At 56.2% G+C, this 26069-nt stretch overlaps 2 protein-coding genes across 5 annotated transcripts in view; one reads left to right on the top strand and one right to left on the bottom strand.

Annotated features, from left to right (window-relative positions):
• Window positions 1-26069, top strand: part of C15H7orf50 (chromosome 15 C7orf50 homolog) — a 96121-nt gene that overhangs the window by 7989 nt on the left and 62063 nt on the right. The window contains exon 1 of one of the 3 annotated variants that reach the window (XM_060367983.1): window positions 17173-17214. The exons of the other annotated variants lie outside the window; for them this stretch is intronic. Coding sequence (XP_060223966.1) covers window positions 17188-17214 — 27 coding nt within the window. The 5' untranslated portion in view covers window positions 17173-17187. Of the gene's footprint in view, window positions 1-17172; window positions 17215-26069 lie in introns of those variants that run through there. 3 annotated transcript variants of the gene reach the window in all.
• On the bottom strand, window positions 18411-25865 carry Gper1 (G protein-coupled estrogen receptor 1). Of its 2 annotated transcripts, XR_009586369.1 has the most exons (3): window positions 25687-25865; window positions 20198-23402; window positions 18411-19062 (listed from the first exon to the last, which is right to left on the bottom strand). XR_009586369.1 is itself a non-coding variant. In XM_021640730.2 (2 exons), exon 2 carries the CDS (start codon window positions 23173-23175, stop codon window positions 22048-22050), a length of 1128 nt encoding a protein of 375 aa, XP_021496405.1. In that variant the 5' UTR covers window positions 23176-23402; window positions 25687-25865; the 3' UTR covers window positions 18411-22047. The 2 variants fall into 2 exon arrangements, 1 of the variants encoding a protein (XP_021496405.1); XM_021640730.2 differs by having other exon boundaries at window positions 18411-23402.

Below are 26069 nucleotides of genomic sequence, written 5' to 3'. Positions count from 1 at the left end.
CTGGCCCTGTTGTTCCTGGATTTCCACAGGCAGCATATGTGTGGGCCTTAGTGGGGGCAGTGTCTTCCTCTCGGTGCTGCTCTGGACCATAGCCATCTTGTCCGTGTCTGCTGTGGGAAGTCTGTCCTGGAGCCTAGGTTCTACCTCTGCCTCAGTCTTTCCAGACAGACTGCCCACAGCAGATCTGCGGATGAAGCTGAAGGTGGCACTTGCTCTCGGGAAGGGCGGGTTGGACCCCAGGCTGGGCCACACTGGCTCCCCTGGCACCCGTTTGAGCTGGGGCAAGCCAGCAAGTGGCTGTGTTTCCGAAGCTGCCTCCTTCTCTCCCTGCATCACACAGTGAATGCTGGCGAAAGGGTGGTGGCAGTAGGTCAGCTGTGGGGACCAGACTGTCCCATCCCAGGACCAGTAGGGCTGGATGCGTAGTCATTGGAGAAGGGAACGGAGCCTCCCCTCCCCCACACAGTTTTTTTTTGTTGTTCTTTTTGAGACCACGCTGTAGCTAGGGCCAGGATAATAATAAAGTACAGGAACATTGCTGTCTGGGGCCTTTGACTATGTTTGTTTCCTCTGCCAACCAAAGACTTAAAAGTCAGAAAAACCTTAGACACAGCAGGGCAGCCACAGGTAACAAACTTCATCACAAGCGGTGAAGATGGGACTCTGACATGTGTGCACACACCACACCAAAGAATATGACCATGGCCAGCCAGTGGCACTCAGGCCCCCTGGGGCACCTTTCTTGTCCAAGTGGGTCCCTCCTGGTGGGCTCAGGCTGCATGGAAGCCATCACACCTGCTGGCTTTGCGGCTGGACTGCGGCCCTTCAGAAAGTCGCGTGCACGTGGGCACAGCTTCTTAGGCCATCTGGAAGGACTTGGCATCTTACAGCCTGGAGACTGCTGTGCTGAGACAGTGGCTGCCTGGCCTGGGTTTGTCATTATGCCTGGGTGAGTGGTGCCAGTCTGCATGGCAGCGGCCAGAAGCCGACTCACACTGCCACCCTTTGCACTAACAGGGCTTAGAGGCTAACTCAGCACTCTGCACACCAGGCTGCGTGGGTTCCTTCGGGACGTTTGCCGTGGGAAACCTTGTCGCGCCAGCCTGCCGCTGGCTGTGCTGTCCCCTGTGACCATTCTCTCCTCGGTGGCTGTAGGCGCCTGCTCTGCGCGGTCCCTGCATTTGTTTCCCTGTACCCGTTTTGGACCTTTGGCCCATTTCTAGAGTACTGGGGTCTTGGGGACATGCCGTGGGCGTCTATGTGAGCCTCCGTGTACGTCAGCTCTCCAGGGAATTCCGGCACCAGGATTGTTGTATCTTGGTGCTGGTGCACGCATCTGGGAACCCATGGCAGAGTAACAGTGCCACAGCGTACCCAGCAGGAGGGCGGGGGGAGGCTTTTTGATTGGCAGCCCCTCCGTGGCCGTGTGCTTATCTTAGTAGCTGACAGTTGGCTCTGTTGTTTCAGTCTCCTGCACTGGCCTCCCTGTGCCAGGATTGCAGGCGTGAGCCACCGTGGGTGGTTCTTAGTGCTCATCTGACAGGCATGGCTCTGTTTAAAGGACGCGGCTTGCCTTGGGTCATAAAGCACTTGCTTAGCACACACAAAGCCCTGCACTCCATCGCCAGCTCGGTATACACCAAATATACCGAGTGGTGCAAGCCTGTAATCCCGGCAGCCCTCAGAAGGCGGAGGCAGGAGGATCAGGAGCTCCAGGCTATCCTTGGCTATAGCAAATCGGAAGCCACTCTGAGTTACATGAGTCCTGCCTCAGGGGATACTGTCTGCACAGGGACCCCCCTGGTAAGTGTCCCCAAGTGGCCATCATTAAACACACATACATATGGGTGACCCACGTACATATGGGTCAGCAGAAGGTGTTTGTATATACATCTGTGTGCTTCTGTGCAACAGTATTAAAGCAAAGGTTGTGAAGTTGAGAGGGAGTGGGCTGGGAAGGAGCTGGTGTCAGGAATGTGTGAGGTGGAAATGATAGGAAATTCTGGAATAATAATAAGTATTAAAAATAAAAGCAAGTAAAAAGATAAGCTAGAAGAACACACACACATACACTGAACACAAATAAAAACCAAACCAGAAAATTCCAAAGAAGGAAAAATAAAACACTAATACTCAAGAAATCGTAGGCAACAGCAGCAACAACAAAGTGTTCATTTCTCACGTGATTTTACTTAGCGTTTTATGAACATCTGTCTTAACACTCATTGTCCATTCATCAGTTATCTTTGGCTAAGTGTTCAGCCTCTATTATTTTAGTTTTATTTCATTCTGTCTAGCACTGGGATTGAACCTATGGTATGCTGCGCTCGGCCTCTACGGTGAGCCCTGCCCCCAGCCCCTCACCAGGCATCCTAGGCAGGCACTGTGCCACCAGCTGCTCCCCAGCCTGGCAGGCTGTTGGCTGCATTGAGCAGGGCCTGTGGTTCGTGTCTCTGAGGTCCCAGGTGCGGAGGCCTCTGTAGCCAGGCACCTTCCTTGCCGGTACCCTCCAGCGACACCCAGTTGTGCTGCCATAGAGTGCTGCTGCAGATGGGGGCCCTGCCCTGCGGGACTCCTGGCTCCCTAACTGGGCAGCCCAGTGGTTGCTCCCCAGGGAGAGGATGGCCAGCTCGAGTGTCTCAGCAGCAGGGACGTCTTCCCAGCCTGACAGGGCTGACTTGGCTTGCGGTGGGAAGGAGTGAGGGCCGTGTGTCCCCGCTGTTGTGAGGTTGCCATGGACACTGCTTTGCACAGGGCTCAGGAGATGTGGGGTCTGAGTGATGCTTTGAAGAGCATCACAGCGGCACGTGTGTCTTCACAGATGGGACTAAACACCACGGGGTGCTGTGTTCAGGGTCCGTGACCTTCTGAGGTCATCCTAGCCCACAGGAGACAGGCTGCCGTCCAGGGCCTGTGTATCGCCAGCCCCTTGGCCTCCATCTTTTGTCTCCCCGGGGGGCTACTGCCAACTGATCCCCCGGTGGCAGCTCCTGGGTTAAGCGAGTACAAACCAAGATAAAGGGATCCTGCCTAGAAACCCCAGAGGAGCTTGGCGCAGGCAGAGCTTGGATTCTAGCGGAGGCCAAAGGCAGAGGCGTGTCATGGATTGATGATGTCTGGGGCTGCAGCAGGACTGGCCTCAGGAAGCTGGCGTCTGTGTAGCCTGGCTGCCATTGCCTTCACACCGTGGAGCCGGCCCAACCCGGGATAATTTGGGTCGAAGCCCATGGGCCGAAGTGACAGTTGAAAACTTTGTAACTCTCATGTTGGGACCCGCCCATGCCATGCTGGCAGTGACACTCAGGGTTGGGGGTGGGGTGGGCAGGGAGGAGGATACCATTGGGGCATGCCCGCCGTTTCCCTAGAAATTATTTTTTTCAGATTCTGGTAGATTCTTAGGAAGTTGCAAAACTATACAGAAGGTGGCCCCAAGCACCCTTCACCCAGTTCCCTTCAGTGACAGCTGGTGCCCTGTGTGGGGCCCACAGTGATGACGTCTGAGCCGCAGGGCCTCAGGAGTTTGCCGTACCGTGTGTGTTTGTTTGTGTGAGCGTGTTCCCGTGCAACCAGAGCACGTGGCACAGCCACTGCCTTGGCCCTCACCCACTTACAGAGCCAGGGCTGAGGGCTTATGGGATCCTTGCTTTTGGGACTAAAACTGACATAAGTGCTTGTGGTCTCCGGCTTTCGTTTCTGTGTGGTTAGTGCCAGGGTGTAGTTCCTGCATGGCGCAGTTTTTAGGAGAGCTCTTTTCTCTCCAGTGGGAATCACTAACCCTGAGCAAGTCAGATGTTCTCCGGGCCTGCAGCACCCTCCTTTTCTCTTTTAGCTGTGTGGGCCGCGGAGTTGTTGCTGTTCTTCTTCTTCTCTTAAGATGGGGACTTGCTGGCCTAGAACTCACAATTATCCAGAGCCTGACTCCCCCGAGTGTTGGGATCAAAGGCATGTACCACCAGACCTGGTTTATGCGGTGCATCTTTCTCTCTTTCTCCTGGAGCTTTTAGGGGTGGCCCCCATGCGACCCCACTCAGAGCCAGCAGTTTGGCGTTCGCCAGCCTCTGCCCGAGCTCAGGAGCCTCTCCGTCTTTGTCCCCAGCTCGGGGTCAGGTCTGTGGAGGAGCTGGTGGCCAGTTGTCCTCACTGTGGAAACCTGACAGTGCTCACTCTGCTCCAAAGAAAACAAGACCCACCCCCTCCCCAGCCCCATGCCATCTGTGTCCCGAAGTGTCCACTGCTCTGAGTGTGCGCCTCGGTCAGCCAGGGTGGTGTTTCTGTGCTACGCGTCCTCAAGCCTGATAGAGAAGAACTCAGCCAACGTAATTGGAAAATGTTTGTTGTTTTTCCTGAGCTGCACATGATCGATGTAAAAATAATTAGCAAGTGCAGAAAAGTGCACAGGAAAAACCAAGAGCAGTTCTGTCTCCCTGGGGTGCACCATGGCAGAGTTTTGGAGTGTTCAGTGCCCCGGCACCGTCTCTGTGGTGTGTGTGGGAGAGTGTGAACTGCACACCAGCCTGGGCGTTGTTGCGTACATACTCTGTATCCTGCTTCCCATTGACAGGGGACTCCTTTTCACTCTCTTCCCTCCTTCCCTTTAGTCTTCTCTCTATTATGTTACTATTACTGGTTGTTTTCTTGAGACAGGATCTTGCTGGGTTGGAACTCACAGAAATCTGCATGGCTTGGCCTCCTGAGTACTGGGGTCAAAGGCGTGCTCCCGGCTCTCTTTTCTCCTCTGCTTGTCTGCTCGCTTGTGTGTATGCACATAGATATGTGTGCCAAGGGTAGAGGTTGGTGTCGGCTGTCTGCCTCAGTCATACTTCATCTTGTTTTTGAGACAGAATCGCTCACTGAACCCAGAGCTTGCTGATTGGCTAAACTAGCTGTCCATCAAATCCTAGGGCTCCCTCTCCACCTATCCAGTGCTGGGGCTAAAGGCCCACGCACAGCCGCGCACAGCCTTTTTTTTTTTTTTAACTTGAGTGCTTGGGATCCAAACTTGGTTCCTCATGCTTGTAGCATGGGGGCTTTACCAGCTGAGGCATCTTCCCAGCTGCCCTTCCTCTCAGTTTTTGACACGGTTTTTATTCTTGCAGGCTGTCCCAGCATTGTGATTCCCCTGTCTCAATGCCCTGTGTGAAGGGATGACTGGTGTGTGCACCTCCCCTCAGTCTTGTCTTCAGAGTGTGAATCACAGTGTGCAGGTGTGCTCTGGCCTCTTGCAGGGCACCCAGTGAACGATTATTATTATTATTATTATTGTTTTGGTGTGAATTACAGAATCCTAGAGATATTCAAGACTGAGAGCGGAAAATCACTCATGTAGATTTGGGAACCCAGGGCTATAGCACGTTTTGGTACAGGACCCAAATTTGTCCTGTCTCCGCCATGTGGGAAGGCCCTGTTGGGAAGTTTTGTGTGGGCCAGGGGAATTCATGGACCCCCACAGGAGTAGAAGAGTACATTCCACGACAGAAGAGCATCCCTACTGTAAGCCAGCCAGCCAGGTGGATGACCGAGTTCAGGAGCCCGGGCCCAGGACGGTCCAGGCGTTTATAAGAGGACAGCCCAGCTTATAAGAGGTAGGGTTGAAGAACCAAACAGATCGCTGGGTTGAAGAACCAACCAGAATCGCCGGAAGCCAAGTACGAGCGTGGAATCTGACATGAGCAGTGAGATCAGAGACGAGGCGGGGCTGGAGAGAGCATGCGAATGTGGAGTGCAGCTGGGGGGAAGTCACCGAGAGGGCAGGTGTGCGGAAGCAGGTGTGAGGAGAGGTGGACCGAGAGAGTGGCCGACCCCGCAGGGCAGAGCAGCAGAGGTGCAGTGGTTTCCAGATGGACACGCTGAGGTGTGTCCATGTGAAAGACTGTGTCAGATATCCACATGAAACAGAGTAAGTTCACAGCTGCCCACACTGAGTGAGTTAGCAGGGTGTCAGGAGAATGACATTGGCTCAGAGAGATGGCTCAGTCAGTACAGTGCTTGCCACATAATAAAGCATGGGGGGGCTGAGTCCTGCCCCCCAGAGCCCATGTGGAAAGCTTGGCACATGGGGGAGGGCACTGGTGAGAGGGATCGGGAGGCACAGGCCCTTGCCCTGAGTTTGTTCTCAGGTCAGGATAGAAGGGGAGAGACCAACTCAACGAAACAAACTCTTGGTGACCTGTGCGCCCCTCCCACACCGCAGCACAGTGAAATAAAGTTTATCCTAGAAGTTCCAGGCAGGGGAGTCTGGCCAGCAAGGAAAGGGAGAGAGAGGGAGACATTCTGCCTGCGGCTCACCCAAGGGTGTCCTGTGGCCCCCGGCCCCGATCACCGCCCTGCTCTGGGCCTGGAAACCTGCGTGGGTCCAGCTTTCGAATGAAGGAGGTGCTGGTGGGAAGAGGCCCCACTCTGCCTTCAGGGCAGGCGTGGAGACGCGTCTTCTCATGGATGCCTGGCAGGGTAAGGGTACGGTTCCAACCAGGCTGTGTGCAGTGGGGAAAGAGGCTCCGCTGGGTGACGAAGGTGGTTCTTAGAAGCTTCGGGTCTCTAGGAGTTGGGGACTAATGAAGTGTTTTTTTTCCATGTCCTGAAGCCAGACAGAAAGAGATGAAAAGCAGAATGGGTGTGTCTCCCTCCTTCCCCCATCCCCTGGGAATTCCACAAATCATTCTGTGGAAAGACAGTGATGTCAGGCCTTGGCATGGTATGGGGCTGGCTCCCTCACGGGGCATTGCTGGCAGGCAACTGCTGAAAAGGCCTGCTCTGCCCTGGGGTGATTCCTCAAAGAGGGGCTGCTGCGCTTCGCTGTTGAGATTCGACCTCCTTCCCTGTCTCCGAGTGGAAGAGGAGGGCGCCCAGCTGAATGTCATATCTGCATTTGGGGGAGAGATTACTTGTTTTTTCTGTGTGTGTGTGTGTGTGTGTGTGAGAGAGAGAGAGAGAGAGAGAGAGAGAGAGAGGGAGAGAGAGAGAGACTTTCTTTAGCAGGTTTCCTTGTTCACTGCTGTGAATACCAGGCTAGCTAGCTGGTCTGTCCGCCGCTGGGCCCCCTTGTCTCCGCTTCCCACCTCCGCCAGAGTGCTGGCATTACGGATGTGCGCTGTACGGCCAGCTTTGTGCATGTGTCCTGGGGACGCAGGCCCAGCTCCTCATGCCTGCCCTTTACCTGCTGAACCCTCTTGTTTTCGTGACAGTTTCACACTGGCAAGGCTGACCTTGCATTCCCGACCCTCCTTTCCCCTCCTCTCCCCAGAACCCCTGCTGAATGCTGGGCTTTTGTTGGGTTGGTTAGGGGCCTCCAGGAGCTCTGTCCTGTGGTCTGTCTAGCTTTTCCTCATCCATTTCGGTAGTGTTGGGCACAGAACCCAGGACCTGGCAATGCCAGTCAAGCCCTCTACCAACTGAGCCCAGTTACAGAGCAGCCACATTCTTAATTTTTTCAAAACAAAGCTTCCTGCCCCCCTTAAAATAAAATTAACCCATTGTAAAAGTACCAAAAAACATGGAAAAGTATGTCTTATATTCTTTCTGTCATTTTCTCCTCAGGCGTGGCTGGTCATGCCTGCTTCACGCAGAGCTTTGTCACAGTGACTTCGTCTGTGCCCAGAGCACAGCTGATCACACTTTTAGAACAGGGCTTTTTTTTTTTTTTTTTTAAATTTCTTTTTATGTGAATGCTTGTTTTACCCGCATGTGTCTGTGCAGCATGTGTGTGCAGTGCCTGCAGAGGCCAGCAGAGGGCGCTGGATGCCCTGGAACCTGACAGTTGTATATGGTCATATGGGTGCTGGTTCTTGAACCTCGGTCCTCTACAGCCAGTGCTCTTGACTGCTGAGCCTTCTCTCCGGCCCTCGAACTCTGTTGGTTTTGGGGCTGAGTGAATTAGTTACTTATCTCAACTTGTTCACAAAATACCTGGCAGTCGGGCAACTTAAAGGAAGAAGGGTTTATTTGAATTCAGGGTACAGTCCACTGTGGTGGGGAGACGTAGTGGCAGGAGTGTGAGACGGCTGGTCACCTGAGATACGCAGGAGGCAGATGAATGCTGGTGCCGAGTTCGAATATTCCTCTTTATTCAGTCCAGGCCTCCGGTCTGTGGGATGGCGCTGCCCACATTCAGGCTGAGCGCTCTTTCTCCCAAGTGATCCTAGAAACCTCTTTTCGCAGGCAGTCATTGCCAGGCACTTGGCTCCTAGATGATTCTGCCTGCTGTCAACTTGCCGGTCAAGATTAACTGCCGGAACATAAATGGCCGAGGTGACACCGAGACACCTGAGACACGTGGGCCGGCAGCCGAAGTGTCGCGTTCGCAGGCACCGGGTGTGTCCCGTCCCGGAAGCAGCCGGGTGGCCTGGGCTAGAGCCTTGAGCTTTCATGCGGGCAAAGCTGCGCGCAGCCTGATGGCAGCCCGGCCCGGCTTCCGGTCCAGCCTGTCCTTCAGAGGCCTGCTCTTCCTCTTGGCCCTGGGTGGGTGTGCCGTGAATTACTGTCTTAAGGGCTGTTGGGCACGTGATGTCTTGTTTCTGCGTCTGCAGTGCCACACTTTATCCTTCCAGGTGCTCGGACTTCGTTTGTGGCGAGTCCATCTTCTCTCCCAGCGTTCTGCTCCGCTCTGAGGGCTTGCTGCGTCGTGGCTGCCCAGCATCCTTCCTCCGTAGATTGCACAGACTATAGAATGTGTCCTGTGTGGGGCAGCCCGCCGGGTGGTTTCACCTTCTCGGTGGCTCTGAGGCCTCACAGGTCCTGGCTGAAGGCAGGCAGCTGAGCCCGGGGACGCCCTGATGCTGACAGGCGGGGTGGGCACTGCCCGCCCCACACAGGCGCTCCAGGAAGCTCTCCTGTGTGGAGACTCAAATACCAGGATGAGGGGTGCAGGCTTGCGTGTTTGTACAGTCATTTCAGAATTATTCTTGTAACGGCATGGAAAGATTTCCCAGGGTGGAGCGTCCACAGCTGGGAAAACAGTTGTGGCTTTGAAGACACTTTCCCAGGAACTGAGCTCGCATCTCCCGCTGTTCAGAGCACGGACCGGCTGTGTCTGGCTTTGCTTGCGTAGCTCCAGGAATGGCTACTGGCAAGCCCAGTGGGTGCCCTGTCGGGAGCTTTTGGCAACTTGATGAGGGCTGCTTTTCACTGCCCAGTTGCCGTCTGGGTGTGACAGGTGCTTGTCCGAGTGAGACTGGGCCTCAGGGTCACGTAGATGTCTGACTGAGTATGGGGAAGGTGTGGCCTTCGGGAGCCTGTTAAGCCTCCCGAGGCCACTAACCTCTCCATGGTGGGTGGACGTTCTTTCAGCATTCCCTGGTGATGGGTGTTGTTCCCTTGCTGTGGTGAAATGTCCCCCAGAAGCCACGTGAGGGAGGAAGGGTTTATCTGGCTCCTGGTTTGAGTGTCGTCACAGTAGGGAAGGCATGGAGGCAGAAGGAGGCAGCTGCTCACATTTTGCATCTGGAGTCAGGAAGCTGGATGAGTGTTTTTTTTCTACTTGTTCCCTTGTTTGTTTTTATTTTTCCAGACAGGGTTTCTCTGTGTAGCCCTGGCTGTCCTAGAACTCACTTTGTAGACCAGGCTGGCCTCGAACTCATAGAGATCTGCCTGCCTCTGCCTCCTGAGTGCTGGGATCACGGGTGTGCACCACCACCTCTTTTTACTTTTTATTTCACTTTTTATCTTATCCTTTTTGCTCATCCCCGCTCCTGAGGTGGGATGAGTAAGAAGTTAGAATTAGTGTGAGAGTTTCAGTCGGTGTAACCCTCATCTCAGCCCCGCCTAGACCTGGCAGGCTTGCTCAGAGCTTCCTCTCCTAGGTGTGCTAGGCCCTAACAGGCCAAGGGTGTCAGCTGGCGCCCTCCTCGAGGACTGTTAAAGCCAAAGCGGACTGGGCCTTGCCATGAGTGTTTCCTCCTGGTTCCATGGCCCTGGGCAGGAGCCCTGCCTGTGCTCAGAACAGCTGGGCGCCCTTGTGGCAGGCTCTGTGGCCTTGGTTCAGGCCGTTCGGCTGATTGCTGGACTCCTAAGAGGGGACACAGGAGATGATAGCATGGGACCAGTTACAGGTGATACTGAGGTTCCCAAGCCTGGCACCCTTACAAGATCTGTCCTCACCCCTCAGACGTCCAAGGCCAGGAGCTGGACAGGCAGATATGGAGGCTTGGTGTTCCAAACTTTCTAGAAGCCAGAGATTCCCTTTTGCCTGGGGATTCTCACTCTTGGTTATTCCGCTCAGATACTGGTGGCTTCTGGGCTCCTGGCAGGGTTGGGTGGTGGTGGCAGCAGGCAGTAGCAGGGGTGGCCCTGCGCAGTTCCAGCTCTCATGCAGGTCTTGGTTATCGGGACCTTTTGACCCACAGGGACAGGCTTGCAGAGCCCTTGGGTCTCAGGTAACAGGGCTGCCAGCACTTGAGGCTTGGCAGCTCTCTGGGGTGCCAGCCACCAGGGCGTGAGGTGTCTCACCCTCAGCTCTGCCCAGCCTTCACTGTCTTCACCTCCGCTCCTGTGGTGTCTGCCCGGCCACTCAGCAGAGCTCTTTAGCCTCTGATGTCACTGCTGGTTTCCTTTCTTTGTGATACCAGCCCAGCCCATTCTCCTAAGGATGAAGAAAGACTAGTGCTGGAGAGAAGCCCTTCCTGGCCTAAAGCTATACCACCGGAAGCTGCTGGGTGGTGGTGAGGGGGCATCTTTGGGCATGCCCCAAAGTGCCTACCAGCCTGCTTCTATAGCCATAGAGGGCTGTCTGCACCAATCACAGTGAACCTTTATGCAGATGAAGCCTGTTTCCACCAGTCCCGGCTTTCATGGAGCTACCTGGCGGGCACACCCCTCCGTCCTGGGTAGGAAAGGCTGCCCATTGAGAGGTCACTGACAGCTGGCCCGAGCTGTTTGCACCTGGACTGCCAGTGGCAGAGTGTTGGTGGCTTGTCGGCAGAAACCGGCTGTAATGGGGCATTCCAGCTGGCCCTGTGACGCCTTCTCTGAAGGCCATCGGGATGCTGGAGAAGGGACAACTGTCAAAAAACTACCCTACCTCACTTTAAAGAAGAGCTTAAGGTTGGGAGATGGCTCGTTCTGGAAGGTGCTTATACATGTGTACAGGTGTGTAAGCATGAGGACCTAGGTTTGGCACCCATTTAAAAGTCCAGACATGGTGGTGTGTGCCTGGAAGCCCAGGGCCGGGAGAGTAGATGGGAGAATCCTGGGGCTCACTGGCTGCCTCGTTACGCTGAATTGCTGAGCACAGGGTCCAGGGAGAGACCCTGTCTAAAAACAGCAAGGGGGGAATGCTTGAGGAGCAGACCCACCGTCGATTTCTGGCTTCCACACATACTTCACACTGAAAATAAATCCACAATAAAGACTTATAACATCGGCAGTTAGGACGTTTGAACCTTGTTCAGCTCCTGCCCCAGGGCGCCCGGTTTCTCTGCCCTCCCCCACACCCCCGGCTGAGCAGTAGGAATGCATTTGCTATTATTAAATTAGGTCGTAAGTGAAAGCGTCCGACCAGCTCCCGGCTTGGGAAATCGAGCTTGAGCAGGTCTAAAGTCCAGCCTGTGCCACCGGGAACTAGAAGTGTGACTCAAGGGCGGGTTGGGATGACAGCTCTCTCAGCTCAGGTGCTCCGAGACTGCTTTGAAAAAAGTAATCACTATCATTTGTGTGTGTGTGCACACTTGTGTGTGTACGAGCTAACCATGCCACAGCACGTGTGGTCAGGGGATAACTTTGTTGAGTCGGTGCTCTCCTTCAGGGTCACATTGGGTCTAGGAGGTCAGACCCGGGTGTTGGGCTTATGGGGCAAGCACCGTGACCTGCCACCCCATCTCGGTGGCTCCAAAATGCATTTTCCCAGGTGATGTCGTGTTGTTCCGCCCCCGTGGGACAGGTGCTGCCGGGAGGTGTGTGTGTGTGCGTGCGCATCCCTCCTGACCCAGTGCCAGCTGTGCCCTGCTGCGCCAGGCTCCTGCCCGCTGACGTCCTGTTGGCCTCCTGGGGCAGCTCTTCGCCCAGCTGCCCCGTGGGTCCTTGTGCGGCTGCTTCTGTCCGGGTTCCCTCCAGCGCGTGTCGCCAGCGTGTCTGGAGGGAAGTGTGGATTTGCATCGAGGGACAAAGGCTGGCGATGTTTCATGCATATAAACTGACTTTTCCTTGCCGCTCATGTTTTGTCAGAAATCCAGTCTGTGGTATTTTCTGTCCCTCCTAGGACAAACAGTTGTGCCCGCAGCACTACTCTGTCACTTTGCTCAGATATGAGATTGCTGTGTCGGACTTTACTAGAACCAGGGCTGGGGTGTGACATCGCTGAGAGTGAGGCCCCGGCCTGGGGAGCAGGCGGCCCTGAGTTCCCTCCCCAGCCAGCGTGCGGATGCTGTTATCACAGCACGGGGGTGGGTAGAGGAGGGTCAGTCGGTCCTGGTCATCCCGGGTACTTAGAGTTTGAAATTAGCTCTACCCCAAAAATGGAGATGAGGAGATAGAACTGTAAGGAGCAAATTGGGGGGCTCCTTTTCCCTGGTGGACACAGGCGCCGAGACATCTCATCCTGGAGGTGAGCCTCCGTGTAAAGGACATGGGTGCCTTCCAAAATCATTCTCCACCTTCCTATTAAGATTTCATCTTTACTTTTTAGGGGAGAGAGAGAGAGAGAGAGAGAGAGAGAGAGAGAGAGAGAGAGAGGTGTCTTTGGAGTCCAGAAGAGGGTGATCCCCTGGACCTGGAGAAACAGCGGTTGTGAACCACTCACTGTGATGTTGGGAACCAAGCTCAGGACCTCAGCAACAGCAGTAGGAACTTCGCTGAGCCATCTTGCCAGCCCCTCTTAATTAGTTAATTTGAGACAGGTTCTCTCCCTGAACCTACAGCTCATGGATTTGACTCGACTGGCTGGCCAGCAAGCCCCAGGGATCTTCCTGTCTCCGCTTCCCCGGTGCTAGGATTACACGAACATGTCACACCTAACTTTTTATGTGGGTGTCGGGCATCCAAAGTCAGGCACTCGTGCTTGGGTGGCAAGCACTTTTACTGAGCTATCTCACCGGACTCTCTCATCATAATTGTTATTTATGTGAGGTAAGGTCTTCTCACTGAACCTGCAGTTCACTGACCCAGCAAGACTGGTTGCCAGTGAGCCAAAGAAATCCTCCGGTCCCCGCCATTCCAGCCAACACACCGGCTGTTGACTAAGTGCTGGGCATCCCAGCTCAGGCATCATGCTTCCCTGGCCATGGCTTTACTGCCTGGGCCATCTCTCCAGTTGGGTTTCATGTGTTTTAAAGGGGGAATTGCCTGCCCATAGCGGAGGGGAAGCCAAAAGTCCAGGCTGATATTTGGGGCTGAGCTGCTGAGAGCTTGGAAGAGTCTTCAGTTCTGTGCTACTGTGATGACAGTGTCCCCTTAGGGGTGGCAGCAGGGTGACACCCGGGAAGCTGAAGAAAGGTCTCTGCACCCACACTCCTGCAAGGCTACGAAGCTTGAGAGGCCCTGAGGCTGGTTAGGTAACTCAGAGTGGACCATGGTCTCTCCTTCCCCTCCGCCGGCCCAAGGAGTTTCCAGGCCTGTCTGGCTTTACTGGAACCACGTGTCTTTCTAGCGGCCCTTCAGACTTCGGGTTTGTGGAAGGTGGGCTGTGCTTTGACGTCGCTTTGGCTTTCCTGAAGGAGTGAGACCCTGGCATGCCAGCAGGGTCAGCGATGTGCGTGTGGGCCTCGGCTCTGAACTGAGCATCAGTTTGAACACAATTGAGCTGGTACTGGAGCAGTGCCCTGGGCGCTCCTCACTTTAAAAACTTCACAGGAGCAAACAGCGGCTTCCTGAGCCCAGCCCAGCCAAGGACAGAGCTGCGTCGGTCAGCCCACGCATTGCCTCCAGGGGTGCGTGTCCAGCGGCACAGCTCAGCTTCCACTGTACCTGGGCTTCTCGTGGTGACAGCCTGTTAAGCCCCCACCCCCTTCTTAAGCTTTTTTGGCTCCGCCTCCTGTATCTTAGGCTTGCTTGCTGTTGCAGATCTGGGTGGTTCAGTTTCATCCGCCATTCTGTTCCTTCTGAGCCGGTAGATGTGTGGCGCTGGGCAGTGCTGTGTGCACGCTCCCGTGTGTGTGGGCACACAGGCCTCTCGGGGATGTTTCACCCTGTGACTCTATGTCTGCTAGGTTAGCCAGCAGAGTGAGCTCATCCGGCCACTGCAGCCTTCTGGCCACTTACTCAGCGCCCACCAACTGGTCACTGCTGGTCGAGGGTGTTAGGCTAGGGCCACAGGTCCTGCTGCTTGGCCAGGCTGCCTCCTCCATGCCACCTCCGGCCGTTCTGAAAGGAAATGTAAAATGAGAGCAGAAAGGGTCAGGGACTAACCAGAAGACATTCCTAGAGAAGAGGCCTGTGTCTTCAGCTGAATTCTGCATGTTAGCCACTCCAGGTGACAGGTGCCACCCGCACGGGGGAGGGGGCTCAAAGGGTGTGACTGGCAGGAAGGGGCTGGCAGGTGCTGTTGGGAGAATCTCACCCACCCCCCACACTGTTCCCCAAACTGGGGTTGTGTGAGTTCACGTTGCTACAGCAGCAGAGTGCAGGATGTGCTGTTGCCTTGACAACGCTGAGTTGGCCGGGCTCTTTAACCATGTGTGCTCGAATAGCATTTCATCCTGGGCTCTGGGTGCCTGTGTGTGTGGTGTGTGTGTGTGTGTGTGTGTGTGTGTGTGTGTGTGTGTGTGCCTGAGTGCATGGGAATAGGTTTGTGCCTCTGTGTGTGTGTGTGTGTGTGTGTGTGTGTGTGTGTGCGCGTGCGTTCGCCTGAGTGTATGGGAATAGGTTTGTGCCTGTGTGTGTCCATGCCAGACAAACGGCTTTGTACCCATGTGTGCCTGCCTGTGCATGACACTGTGTGTGTATGCATGTGCACACACGTTAGAAGGCTGGAGGTGTCCGGGCTCTCCTGATGCCTGCTCGGATGGCCAGCCCTGGGAGCTTGCTTCCGAAAATCAACCTGGATGCTATGCCTTTAAGGCATTCGTGTGTGTGTGTGTGTGTGTGTGTGTGTGTGTGTGTGTGTGTGTGTGCGCGTGTGCCCGCTCGAGTGCGTTGCCCACCTACTGAAGGGGTGCCCTGCCTTGTTAGAGGCCGCCACGTTTGAACCAGGGGTGTTTCCTGGCTAGTCACCTCCTGGAGAAGGGTTTCCATGAGACAAAGCCCAGGCTGGTGACTGTGGATTCAGCCGGCTTAGCCACGGCTTGGGTGTGGGAGGGGGGCAGCCTCTGCTCCTCTCTCCATTTCTGAAGGGTGCTCTTTCAGGGGTGAGGAGGACTGAGTTTCTGAGGCCTGAGCGCCCTGCATAACTTCTGTTCTGTTGATGTTGGTGGGGCTGCCGGAGCCTGCAGGACAAGAAACCCAGGCCTCCTCTGAGTGCGTGCTCCGTGAGGTGGCTCCATGCAGGCTCTGGGCTGGGACTGTCCTAGCCCATGTCAGCCCTGCACTGTCATGATGCTGCAGCTGTCTGGGGAGGACAGATCCCATGAGGAATCCCGGAGAGGAGGCCCTGGCTGTGGGGGAGGGGAGAGGAGGAGGCCTCGGGCTTAGCTGCCACTTACTCCATTGTGTCTTCTCCCAAGGGACGCATTAGCCCTCAGTGGAGCCAGCTCCCTGGGCGCACAGCTGGGACGGCTCCAGGACCCACAGCTGACTTCTTGTGATAAGTTTCGGGTGGATCCCACCCCAGGGTAGGACACAGGCTGGTTTGGGGCCTTTTTTGTTCCCTGTTCCTGTGGCTTTCAAATGGGCCCCCACCCTCTGCACAATGGCTGCAGGCAGATTAGCCCAGCAGATGACGTATCCCTCCGCCACCAGGTTGGACGTGTGAGAACACTGAGCTGTAGTGTGCGCATGAGCACCCTTCTGTGTGTGTGTGTGTGTGTGTGTGTGTGTGTGTGTGTGTGTGTGCGCGCGCACGCTCTCTCATGTGTCTGCGAGAGGGCACCTGTGATGTGCCTCTAGGCTTCTGCTGTGCCAAGCAAGTTGCCTTGGCCGTCCGGCAGCTCATCTGGGGCTGGAAGGGTCTGTCCAGCTCTGAGGAGCCTTTTGCCCTCACTTCTCAGCACCCCTGACCTTCTGCCCAGGACTCATTCCCTGAGGGCATGCCAACCCAAGCACTTCCAGGCTCGAGTGTTCTCCTGACCCTCAGTCTGTGCCTGGTGAGCAAGATGCCTTTAGAGATGGCTTCCCAGAGTGACGGACACTTGGGGTGTGATGGAGTGTCCCGTGCCGGGATAACAAATGTAGGCCACCATGCCTGGCTTTGTTAAGTATGAAACTCGGGACCTTGTGCTTGCAAAGCAAACACTTTATCAAGAGCCCACTTCCCACCCAAGCCCTTGGTTTTCTGAGCCAGGTTGACCTCAAACTCAAAGTCCTCCTGCCTCAGCCTCCATGCACCACCATTCCTGGCCTGCTTGGTACAGTAGGAGCCCTTCTCCGGTCTGAGGGAAGCTGGCGTTCCCACCAGGGGCAGCTCCCCGGGGTGGCATGCTCCGTTTTCTCCTAGTGTTGGCCAGTCCCAGGGGTGCGGATGGATGGTCGCATCTCCCTCTCCACCCGAGTCTTCAGCGGTGTTATCCCCAGGGAGGCGTCGGCCTTGCAGAGTGAGGGGTGTGACTGGCCTTCTTCTGAACCTTGCTGCTGGACAGCAATGGCTGGGCCATCAGTCTTGGCCCTGGGCTGCTAGCTGGCTGAGCCACTGTGGATAGGTGTCCTGCCTCCCTGGAGAGCCTGCCCTCCGGGACAGAGAACTGGCCTCTGCCTCTGTGTGAGTGAATGCAGAGAATGACTGCCCGCCCCCCACTTTCATTTTACCAACGTGCTTTCCCCCTGTTTTTAATTGAAAAGCCTATGGAAAGGCACCCTGGATAATTAGTTTCCCACTGTGAAAGAGAAAATAAAGCTGGCATTACCAGGCAGTAAGTGAGAAGAGAAAACTTTAATTAGGAGCTTCCCAGTAAATGCTGGAGGATGGCTTCGGGGATTCCAGAAGGCTTAAGCTGCCCTTGTTCAGAACACGCTTTGCAGCTGCTAACGGCAAGTGCAAGCAGCGTAGGTGGCTCTCCTCGGCGTGGAAGGGACCGCAGAGCCAGGCGAGGGTGGGGTGGCTCCGCAGAGAAGGACGTGCATAAGGAGAGTCCAGCGCAGAGCAGCTTCCCGACGAGGGTGTCACCCCGTGTCATGCTGCCACTTCCCCGCCCGCCCTGGGTAAGGCACGTGAGTAAGGCTTGGCTTTTCACATCGGTGCTGTGGCTTGAACTCACGTCCTCATGCTTAGGCAGCAAGCGTTTTGACCCTCTGAGCTATCTCGGCCCCAGAATGTCCTTTACCTTTGGCTGTCTCACTGGTTGCCGAGGGTGCGGAAAGTAGTTGCATTGTACAGCACGAGGCGGGCTCAGGAAACTGGGCCTTGGTACCCAACCTTAAGCTCCCCAGCAGCCTTTGAGGCGTGCGTTTGTTTGTTTGAGACGGGCTGTGTGACCCAGGCTGGACCTGGATGCCTGTCCTTCCTGCCCCCACCTCCCATGTGCCGCGATTACAGATGTGCCTCGTGCATCATGCCCTGGTTGTAGCCCATCCCACTGGGGCTCCAGCCCTCCCTCACCCCCACCCACCCCCTTTTTTTTTTTTTTTGACTGGGGATCTTGCATTGCATTCCACGCCCCTTTTCACTTGAACTCAGTCTTTGTTGTATCCCTGTGGTGTGCGCCGGCTCCTCATCACCGCTTTGGTTTCCCTGATGTTGTCCGGTTGGATCAGGTGTGTGCATCCCTGCCTCTCTCCAATGTCCAGACGCCCTGTCCTCCATGATTCCAGTGTGACCACCCAGGAGGGGCCGCGCCGTGGGAGCTCCCTGCTCTAATAAGTTGGGCTTTGCAGGTGCCTCGCTCCCTCACCAGGGGGCTTGTGGCCACATGAGTGAGCCCTTGGGAAGGCTGCTGAGGGACTGGGCTTACTCCGGATCCCCTCTCCTGCCCGCCAGCTCTTCCCATAGGCTGCCTCCTCTTCCCAGTGCCCATGCTCTGGCTCATTACTTGGCTTCTTATTACATTGTATTTATTATGTAAGTTATATTTATCCTGTTATTACTGGATGGAGTCATGGTTGCTCCTTAATAGTCTATAACTGTTTGTAGCTGTTGACTCCTCTTAATTACCCTGATGCTCAGATCATCCCAGTTTGGCCCATGGGAGGACCTGAGGCCATCTACTCTGTCCTGGGTGTGACCCTGTCCTTCCAGAGCCTTTCTCACTGAGAACCACATGCTCCAGCGCTCCCACCCTGAACATGCCAGGTCTCTAAGGGGCCAGGTGTACGTGTGTGTGTGTGTGTGTGTGTGTGTGTGTGTGTGTGTGTGTGTACAGGCAGATCCCTGGCGTCACCGCTCAGTGAGAGACTCTGTCTGAAAAAAAAATAAAGATCTTTATTATCGAGTTCGATTAGGGGAAGACATCCTAAATTGGCCTCTGACCTCCACACAAGCAACTTCCCATCTCCCACCCCCTGCTGACACCATACACATGTGCACACAAATTTTTAAAAAGCATTAATGAAGCAGAGACGCTCGGGACTGAATTTCCCAAGTGTTGCCAAGGAGTGGAGGGGAGGCTGCTGTGTGCTCGTGGTTCGTGTTCAGGACTGCGGCCGAAGAGCGCCCACACTGCGCCACTCCATAGGCCTTTGGGGGGAGAACCCCAAAAGACAAGTGTGCTGTCAAGCTTGCCGATTGTCCTTTGTGTGTGTCAGGAGCCGCTCCCTCGCAGCTGGGCGGCTGGCCCCCTCTGTCCCTCGGAAGCAGGGAGGAGACAATGAATTGTAGCTCAGGTCTTGCTGGCCGGGGCCCGGGAGGGCGGGTGGGCTGGGGTGCAGGCGGAGCGCATTATTGAGCTATGAGAAGGTGATGGAGCGGTTTCCAGTTCTAAGCAGGTTTTCTGTGCCCACGGTGGCTGCCTCTGCTCCTCCTAGGGTCTGAACTACATTTGTCCGCAGGAGCGAGCCAGGTTACCAGGAAACAGCAGTGCAATTAAAACGCCTTGATTTTATCTTGTGGTGTTCCTGCCAAGAATAATTGTGTTAGCCTCAGCTCAGCTCCCGGACACACTCTTGAGGGGGGGTCAAATGGGCTGCACGGGGCCCCAAAGAGCCAGCCACCTCTGCCCTGCCCCGTCCCCCTAGGTTCAGCCTTCTGCCTCGCCTTACCCTTTTGGCCACCCTGCCTGGGGCTGGGTCATCCACCCCACCCATCCCCAGAGCAGTTCTCACGTCTGCGGATGGCAAGTGTGCTTTGAGGCACAGAGGAGGCAGGAGCTGGGTTCCGACCCTGTCTGCCTCCAGCCTGTCGGAACCTAGCTTGCCGAAGCCTCTGCTCAGGAGCCGCAGAGAGGAGGTGGCATTATGTTGGGCTGCGGCCATGGGCAGCAAAGAGCGGGCCTGTCCTGTAGGAGGACTGGGAAGGGGTGCTGTCTCTTGAGAGGTGTTCTAGGATTTCACACAGGTGCGGTGAATTGTCGGCCCTGGTGGTGTAGCTGTAAAGAGGAAAGGGTGACCCTGGCTGCCCTCTGGGTGCGCTGGCTCCCCGGCTGCCCAGGCTCTTTCTTCCCTGTCACAGAGCTGCCAAGTGCTCTGTAGAGACAGTGTGGGTACTGGAGGGTGAGGTTCTGTTCCCAGCCCCATCCTCTGTCGTCCATGGTTCTGAGCGTTCACAGACTCTGAGCACCTAGTTTTTTCTCTATATGATATGCACAGGGGCCCCAGGGGGCTGTTGTCCTCTTTCCCAGGCCTTGGCTACCTCCCTAGCCAGAGCTGATTTCAGACATCTGTGCCTCACACTGGCCCGAGGACAGCCGGAAAGATGCCTCTCACGTAGGCACATTTGGAAAGTTGCAGCCCAGCCTTGCCTTCTTCCGTGACTTGGAACGGGCAGGGGTCTGTTTCTGTCACCATCACTGAGGTCAAGCGAGGCAGCTTGCAGCATGTACAGTGATGTCACCCCATCAGGGTTTGCAGCCTCACTCGCCAGCCTCCACTGTAAGCCCCGCCTTGCGCCTGTCCGTAGGAGCCGAGTCAGAGCTGCCCGCATCATCGGGGCTCCGAGGCTGCTGACGAGGTCTTACACCTCTTGGTTTGGCAAGGGCGGCATGAGCTCTGCGCACCTTGGAGGCTTGGCTGGAGTGGAGTCGAGCACTCCTACCTGAGTTGTGGAGGTCTGTAAGACAGAGGCACACACCAGCTGCTTCTTCACCGGCCGCATCCTGGAGGTGACTCGACCTCACGTCCTGCCCGGGTAGAAAGCCAGCCCTGCACAGGGCTCTGGTGAAAGCTGGGGACAGATGCTCTGGTTCTTGAAGACTTGTTCTCAGCAGGGACTCACTCCAGGCTGGCAGCCATGCCACCCTGCAGAGCACCGAGGCAGAGGGAATCTGTGTCCTGTGTAGTTGGCTGACTCTTGGCCCTGCCAAGTCCACTAAACTTCCTGTTCTCTTTCCAGATACTGTTCTTAAATATCTGGAAAGATAATTAAATACCTTTAATATTTAACTTAATGCCTTAAATATCACCTACCTTTTCACTTAGGCTTATCTACAAATACAGCTTGTTATCAAAATAAAAAAGCAGGGTCATAGGTTTGAATGGAAAATAGCATATTCTTTAGAGACAAAGCGAGTCATTTCTGTCACCGCCATGTTACCTCATGTGTTCCCCTAAGGTCCTGCCCCAGCTCCTACACTCTAGGGTCTAGAGACCCCAGGGTCCTCGGCTAGAGCAGTGGGCCTCCACCATGGGCAGCTTCCCAGGGGGGTGGTCGGGAGTGGAGGCTGAGCCTGTGATGCAGGGCCAGAGAGTCCCTCTGTCCTGGCCCCAGGCATGCCCTGTGACTCCTAGCCCTGGGCATGCATCACAGTCCGGAGTCTCCTAGGGATGGGACAGATAGCCGTCCTGTGCAGACCCCTGACTGAGGCAAAGTGTGACTGTCAGTGTGAGTTACAGGGAAGCCACGTTTGGTGCCCAGGTGAAACACAGGATGTGGCACCCAGAAGTGCCAGGTGTAGCCAGCAGGCTGGGGTGACCGTTGGTGCGCAGGCGGGTGCTGAGAGTGGCACACAGGTGTGTGAGGCTGTGGGCCACCTGTACTGGTGTGCTTCCCTCACCCATGCCTCCTTACCCATGCCTCCTCACTGCCGAAAGAAGCGCAGAGCACAGAAGAGTCGCCAAGTGACTGCGCTTTATTCACAGGCACTGAATGAACACCGATTTCTCTTTCTTTTTTACATTTTAATGAGGTCCACTTACATCTCACGGCTCCCAGTTTTGTTTTCTGTGGAGGCGAGTCCCTCAGCCCCACACTCACTGCGGCACCCACTGACCCGCACAGAGCACCCCCAGCCTTCCACCTCCACATCGGCAGACACCTTTGTAAACAGGCATTGTGTGTGTGTGTGGGGGGGGGCATCCCAGAGCAGCCGGGCGGTTTGTTAAAGGGCCTTTCTCAGCTCGGATATGCTGGCCACTCAGGAGTTAGGAGTGGCGTCTGGGATGACCCGAGGCCTTCTGGAGGACAGGAAGAAGGCTCCGGTGTCTTAAGGTTTGCTGTACTGGACAGCATGTGCATGGTCAGTTATATATCACAAGCAAAGGAAATGTAGCCAGTTTGGGTCTGGGTCATACACCCTGTCTCTAGCCTCCTCCACCCGCGTGGCAGGCCCGGAGCAGAAGTGTGACTGGTGCCCCCGTCGGGTGGCCTATCCTTCTGGCTGCCTATCACAGCAGAGTTGTCTTCTGGGGACAGAGGCTATGGAGAGACAACCAGGCAGCAGGCCTTCGAGGTGCCGTTTGAGGTCAGAGGTCAATGTCATGTGACCTGCTGCCTCGGGCCCTTGAATCTGGATGGCATCAACATGAGCCGGACAGTCAGGAAGGATCCCTGCAGCCAGAGATGACCCAGCATTGTGGCGTTCCCCAAGCCACGGGGCTAGCCACCGCCTGGGCCAGGTGCGCAGCTCCTGAGCACCGGCTGTTCCTCCTCCGTCCGGGAGGTCCCCCTCACACAGCACTGCTGAGCTTCACCTCTGACTGCTCCGTGCTGTCGGGAATGACGGCCTTGAGCGTGGCGTGGCAGAAGCGGTTCAGAGCTGGCAGGCTTGTCGTCTGCTCCACGTACAGCCTCAGCTTGTCCCTGAAGGTCTCTCCCAGGAAGCTGTAGATGAGGGGGTTCAGGCAGCTGTTGGAGAAGGCCGCGAGGTTGACGATGTGGCCCGTCAAGGGGTAGGCGTGGCGGAAGGACTGCTTGCAGGGAGTGTCCCCTGGCTGCGTCCACTGCAGGAGGTGAACGCTGATGAAGATGTTCTCCGGCAGCCAGCAGATGAAGAAGACGAGGACCACGGCGAAGATCATCCGCAGGGCTTTCTGCCGGCGCGGGCGCAGGCCGCGGTGCCGGTGGGCCCGGACCAGGGCCCGCACGATGAGGGAGTAGCAGAGGCCGATGATGGCGAAGGGCACGATGAAGCCCAGGGTGACCTCCAGCCACTGCACCTCTCTGACGTCGGCAAAGCAGAAGCAGGCCTCCTCGGTGTGCCGCAGGTGCACGGCTGTGAAGGGCACCAGGGTGGCGGACACCGACGCCATCCAGATGAGGCCGCAGCTGAGGCGCGCGTGGTGCTTGGTGCGGAGGAGGCCGCAGCGCATGGCCCTGGCCAGCGCCAGGTAGCGGTCGAAGCTCATCCAGGTGAGGAAGAAGACGCTGCTGTACATGTTGATCTGCAGGAAGAGGGACATGAAGGTGCAGAGCACCGCGATGTCGTAGTACTGCTCGTCCAGGTTGAACACCTCAATGAGCGAGTCCACCACCAGGATGAGGTCTGCGGCTGCCAGGTTGATGAAGTACAGGTCTGGGATGGCCATCTTCTCCCGGAAGCTGATGTTCACCACCAGGATGAGGATGTTGCCCACGAAGCCGATGGGGAAGAGGAAGATGGTGTAGAGGCAGGACAGGAAGAGGGCAATCAGGTACTGCTGGTGTTCGGACAGGTCCCCGGTGAGGTTCCCCAGGCCGTCGCCCTGCGGCGGCACGGACAGGTTGAGGGCCAGGGAGGTGGCGTTGGAAGGGGCTGGCCACCCGGGGCCTAGGTAGATCTCCATGCCGACATTCTGGGCTGGAGTAGAGGCATCCATGGCTTCCCTCGGCGCTTTCAGGGCCTGCTGAAAGGGTCACAGAAGTCTGTTCTTAGCGACAGCTCCATCTTCACCAAGAAAGGTGATTCTCTTGCAAGTGAGCCAGGCGTTTGCAAAGGATCGTCCTGGAGCCTGTTAGTCGCAGAAAACCAGATGGGCGGACAGGGTGCCTGATGCCTGGGCGGGGCTGGGCAGCCCCCCCTGCTGCCCACTCGCTCTCTGGGCACCTGTGGAGGCAGACACGGCAAGGTTAGGCGTCTAGAACCTCCGGCATCCGGAGGGAGCCAGGTGTGGTGCGGGAGGGATGGCGGTGCCTGCCTGGACCCTGGCTCAGGGTGCCCCTGAGCTGCAGCAGAAGAGAAGGATGTGGAAGTGTCCTTTTCGGTCCCCAAGGGCGTCCACAGTTGGTGGTTTGCATTGATGACGGGCTGTGAGTCATGGGAGATGCAGCGGGCCCCGCCACATCGCTGGCTCATGAAATGACATGAATGTGTGGTGTGGGAATTTGAGGAAAACTACTGTTTGCTGAGACAGGAAGTCCCGTTAGCTTCAGCAGCTGCAGGAGAGAGAGGGGACATGGGAAGGGAAAAACCCAGCCTTTCTCAAAGGTAGTCCAAGAAGCCCAAGGCACGGGAGCCGCTTTTCCTCTTGCAGTAAAGTGGGAAGAGAAGTTTTGCTCTTTTACTAGCGGCAGCACCGAGCGTGGGTGCCGGGAATAAGCGCCTGCCCCCCCCGATAGAAACGAAAACAAGTGAAGAATAAAAACTGTTACTTGAGGACTGGGATGTAGCTCAGTGGTCGAACATCTCCCTGGCACAGGAGGGCTGTGGGTTCCACCTTCAGCATCACATGCACACGCACGCACTCATACATACACACACTCTCCCACATGTGCACACACGCGCGCATGCACACTCATGCATGCACACACGTACAGCTGTATTGTTCTGTTTTTCCTGAGACAGGGTTTCTCTTGTAGCCGTGGCTGTCCTGGAACTCACTGAGGCTGGCCTTGAACTCACAGAGATCCGCCTGCCTCCCGGGATTAAGGGCCTGCACCACCATCGCCTGGCCCACACGTTGTTTTTTGAGGCAGGGTCTCGTGTAGTCCAGACTGTCCTCAAAGTCACTAAAGAGTTGAGAATGACTCCTCATCCCCCCGGCCCTTGGACCCAGCCGTTTGAGACTTCCTCAGCAACAGCCCGAGACCCCCGTCCCAGGGAAAAAGGAAGGAAGGAAGGAAGAAAGGAAAGGAGGGAGGGAGGGAGAGAGGAAGGAAAGAAGCATTTTGTCCTTTGCAGAGAGCACTGTGAAACCTAACATCCCAGATGCTGTAGCCGGGAAGCGGAGTTTCGTCCTTCGTGGCTGGGGATGTTTCCTAGCCTCCTGGCCTCTGTGCCCCAGCGTTCTCTGTGGCATAGCCCAGGTTTTCAGCAGCCCTGGCAGTGACTGGAGACCCGGGGCTGTCACTGCGGGAGTGTGCTGGGGGAAACCAGAATGCTACTCAGTGTCCGCATTGCCCTGGGCGGCGCAGCTCCTCGCCACTTTCTCACCACGGCCAGGGTAAGAAAAAGCCAGCAGGCTTGGCTCCTGGAAATGCATCTCTGTTGCTTTTCTCACGGGGATGAATTTGGTTTTGAGGTGAAGCAAAAGCAAGCCAGAGGTGTATTGGCCTTTCTCCCGAAGTCCAGATTCTTTAGTACGGGAAGGAGGGGCCGCTCAGTGCCATGGCCACATCCTGGCCTGGAAGTGTGGGTGTGTGGGCAACCCATCCTTCAGGGTCGCGCCCATCTGAGCCACGGAAGCGCCACTCTACAGTCCACCTACAGTGTGGAGGGCCTCCCTTCAGACAACTGGGCCCGGTGCACACGCTAATCCCAGCACAAAGGAGTCAAAGACAGGGGGAGCTCTAAGTTCAAGGCCAGCCCAGGCTGTGTCGTGAGTTTCAGGCTAGTCAGGGCTCTGTAGTGAGACCCTGCCCCCAAACATACAGACAAAACCTCAAAATGTTAAAGCGCCCACCCAGAGTGTGTAATGTTGACACTCAGAGGCCACAGCCTAAGGGGGGCAGAGCCCTCAGGCAGCTTGTTCCCTGGACCTGACCAACCGTTCTGGTGGGAGCATGGCGGAAGGGACACCCCAGGTTCTGTCCTTCCTCTAAGTTGCTGCTCAGTTAGTCCAGTGATCACTGTTAGTATCCCGATTTTCTGTTGTGTGTCCAGGTCTGGGGAAACAGGCCAGGTTTCTGCAAGGCTTGCGAAGCCCCTGTCCCTGGAACAGTTCTAAGCCACCAAGCCTCCCTTGGCAGACCAGGAACGGCAGCAGCGTGCTGTTAAGGGGCGCAGCCGGGCACGCTGCTGCCTGCACCGGGCAGAACCCCGGCCTCAGCCACACCGAGCATGCTGTCCCCGGAGGCCAAGGAGTGCCCGCTCTTCCACCATTCCTGTCCCACCACAGCGAGAGGTGCCCAGCAGACGCAGGCCCGGAACCTGGGCACAAGCGTGATCTTACCTGTGCCACCGTGTCACTGGTCCATCTCCTGGAGGTGCACCTGGAGCTCGCCCACAGGGGCCTGACCCTGGGCCTGCAGCAGCTTGGGCATGACGCCCAGCAGGGGTTCAAAGGGAGAGGCCAAGGAGAGAGACCTGCCGAGAAGGGAGCAGGCTCGCAATGCTTGTGGCCGTCCAGCAGCAGTGTCTGGCCCCCTTGGCACAGCGCCTCCTTTATAGACTTCCCCAGCCTACTCACTGGGCTGTGGCCAGCCTCCTTTGAAGGCTAGCATTAACCATTTTTCTGCTGGCGGTTTTTTCCTCCCGCATGTACACCGTGAAAACGGTCCCACTGGACACATAGTTTATGGAAGTTTCCAGTGCGGCTGACCAGTTTATTTGAAA

Source organism: Meriones unguiculatus, chromosome 15 (genome assembly GCF_030254825.1).
Source record: "Meriones unguiculatus strain TT.TT164.6M chromosome 15, Bangor_MerUng_6.1, whole genome shotgun sequence".
NCBI lineage: Eukaryota > Metazoa > Chordata > Mammalia > Rodentia > Muridae > Meriones > Meriones unguiculatus.
The sequence above is the reverse complement of the archived record's forward strand: the minus strand, read 5'-3'. Positions and strand labels throughout refer to the sequence as shown.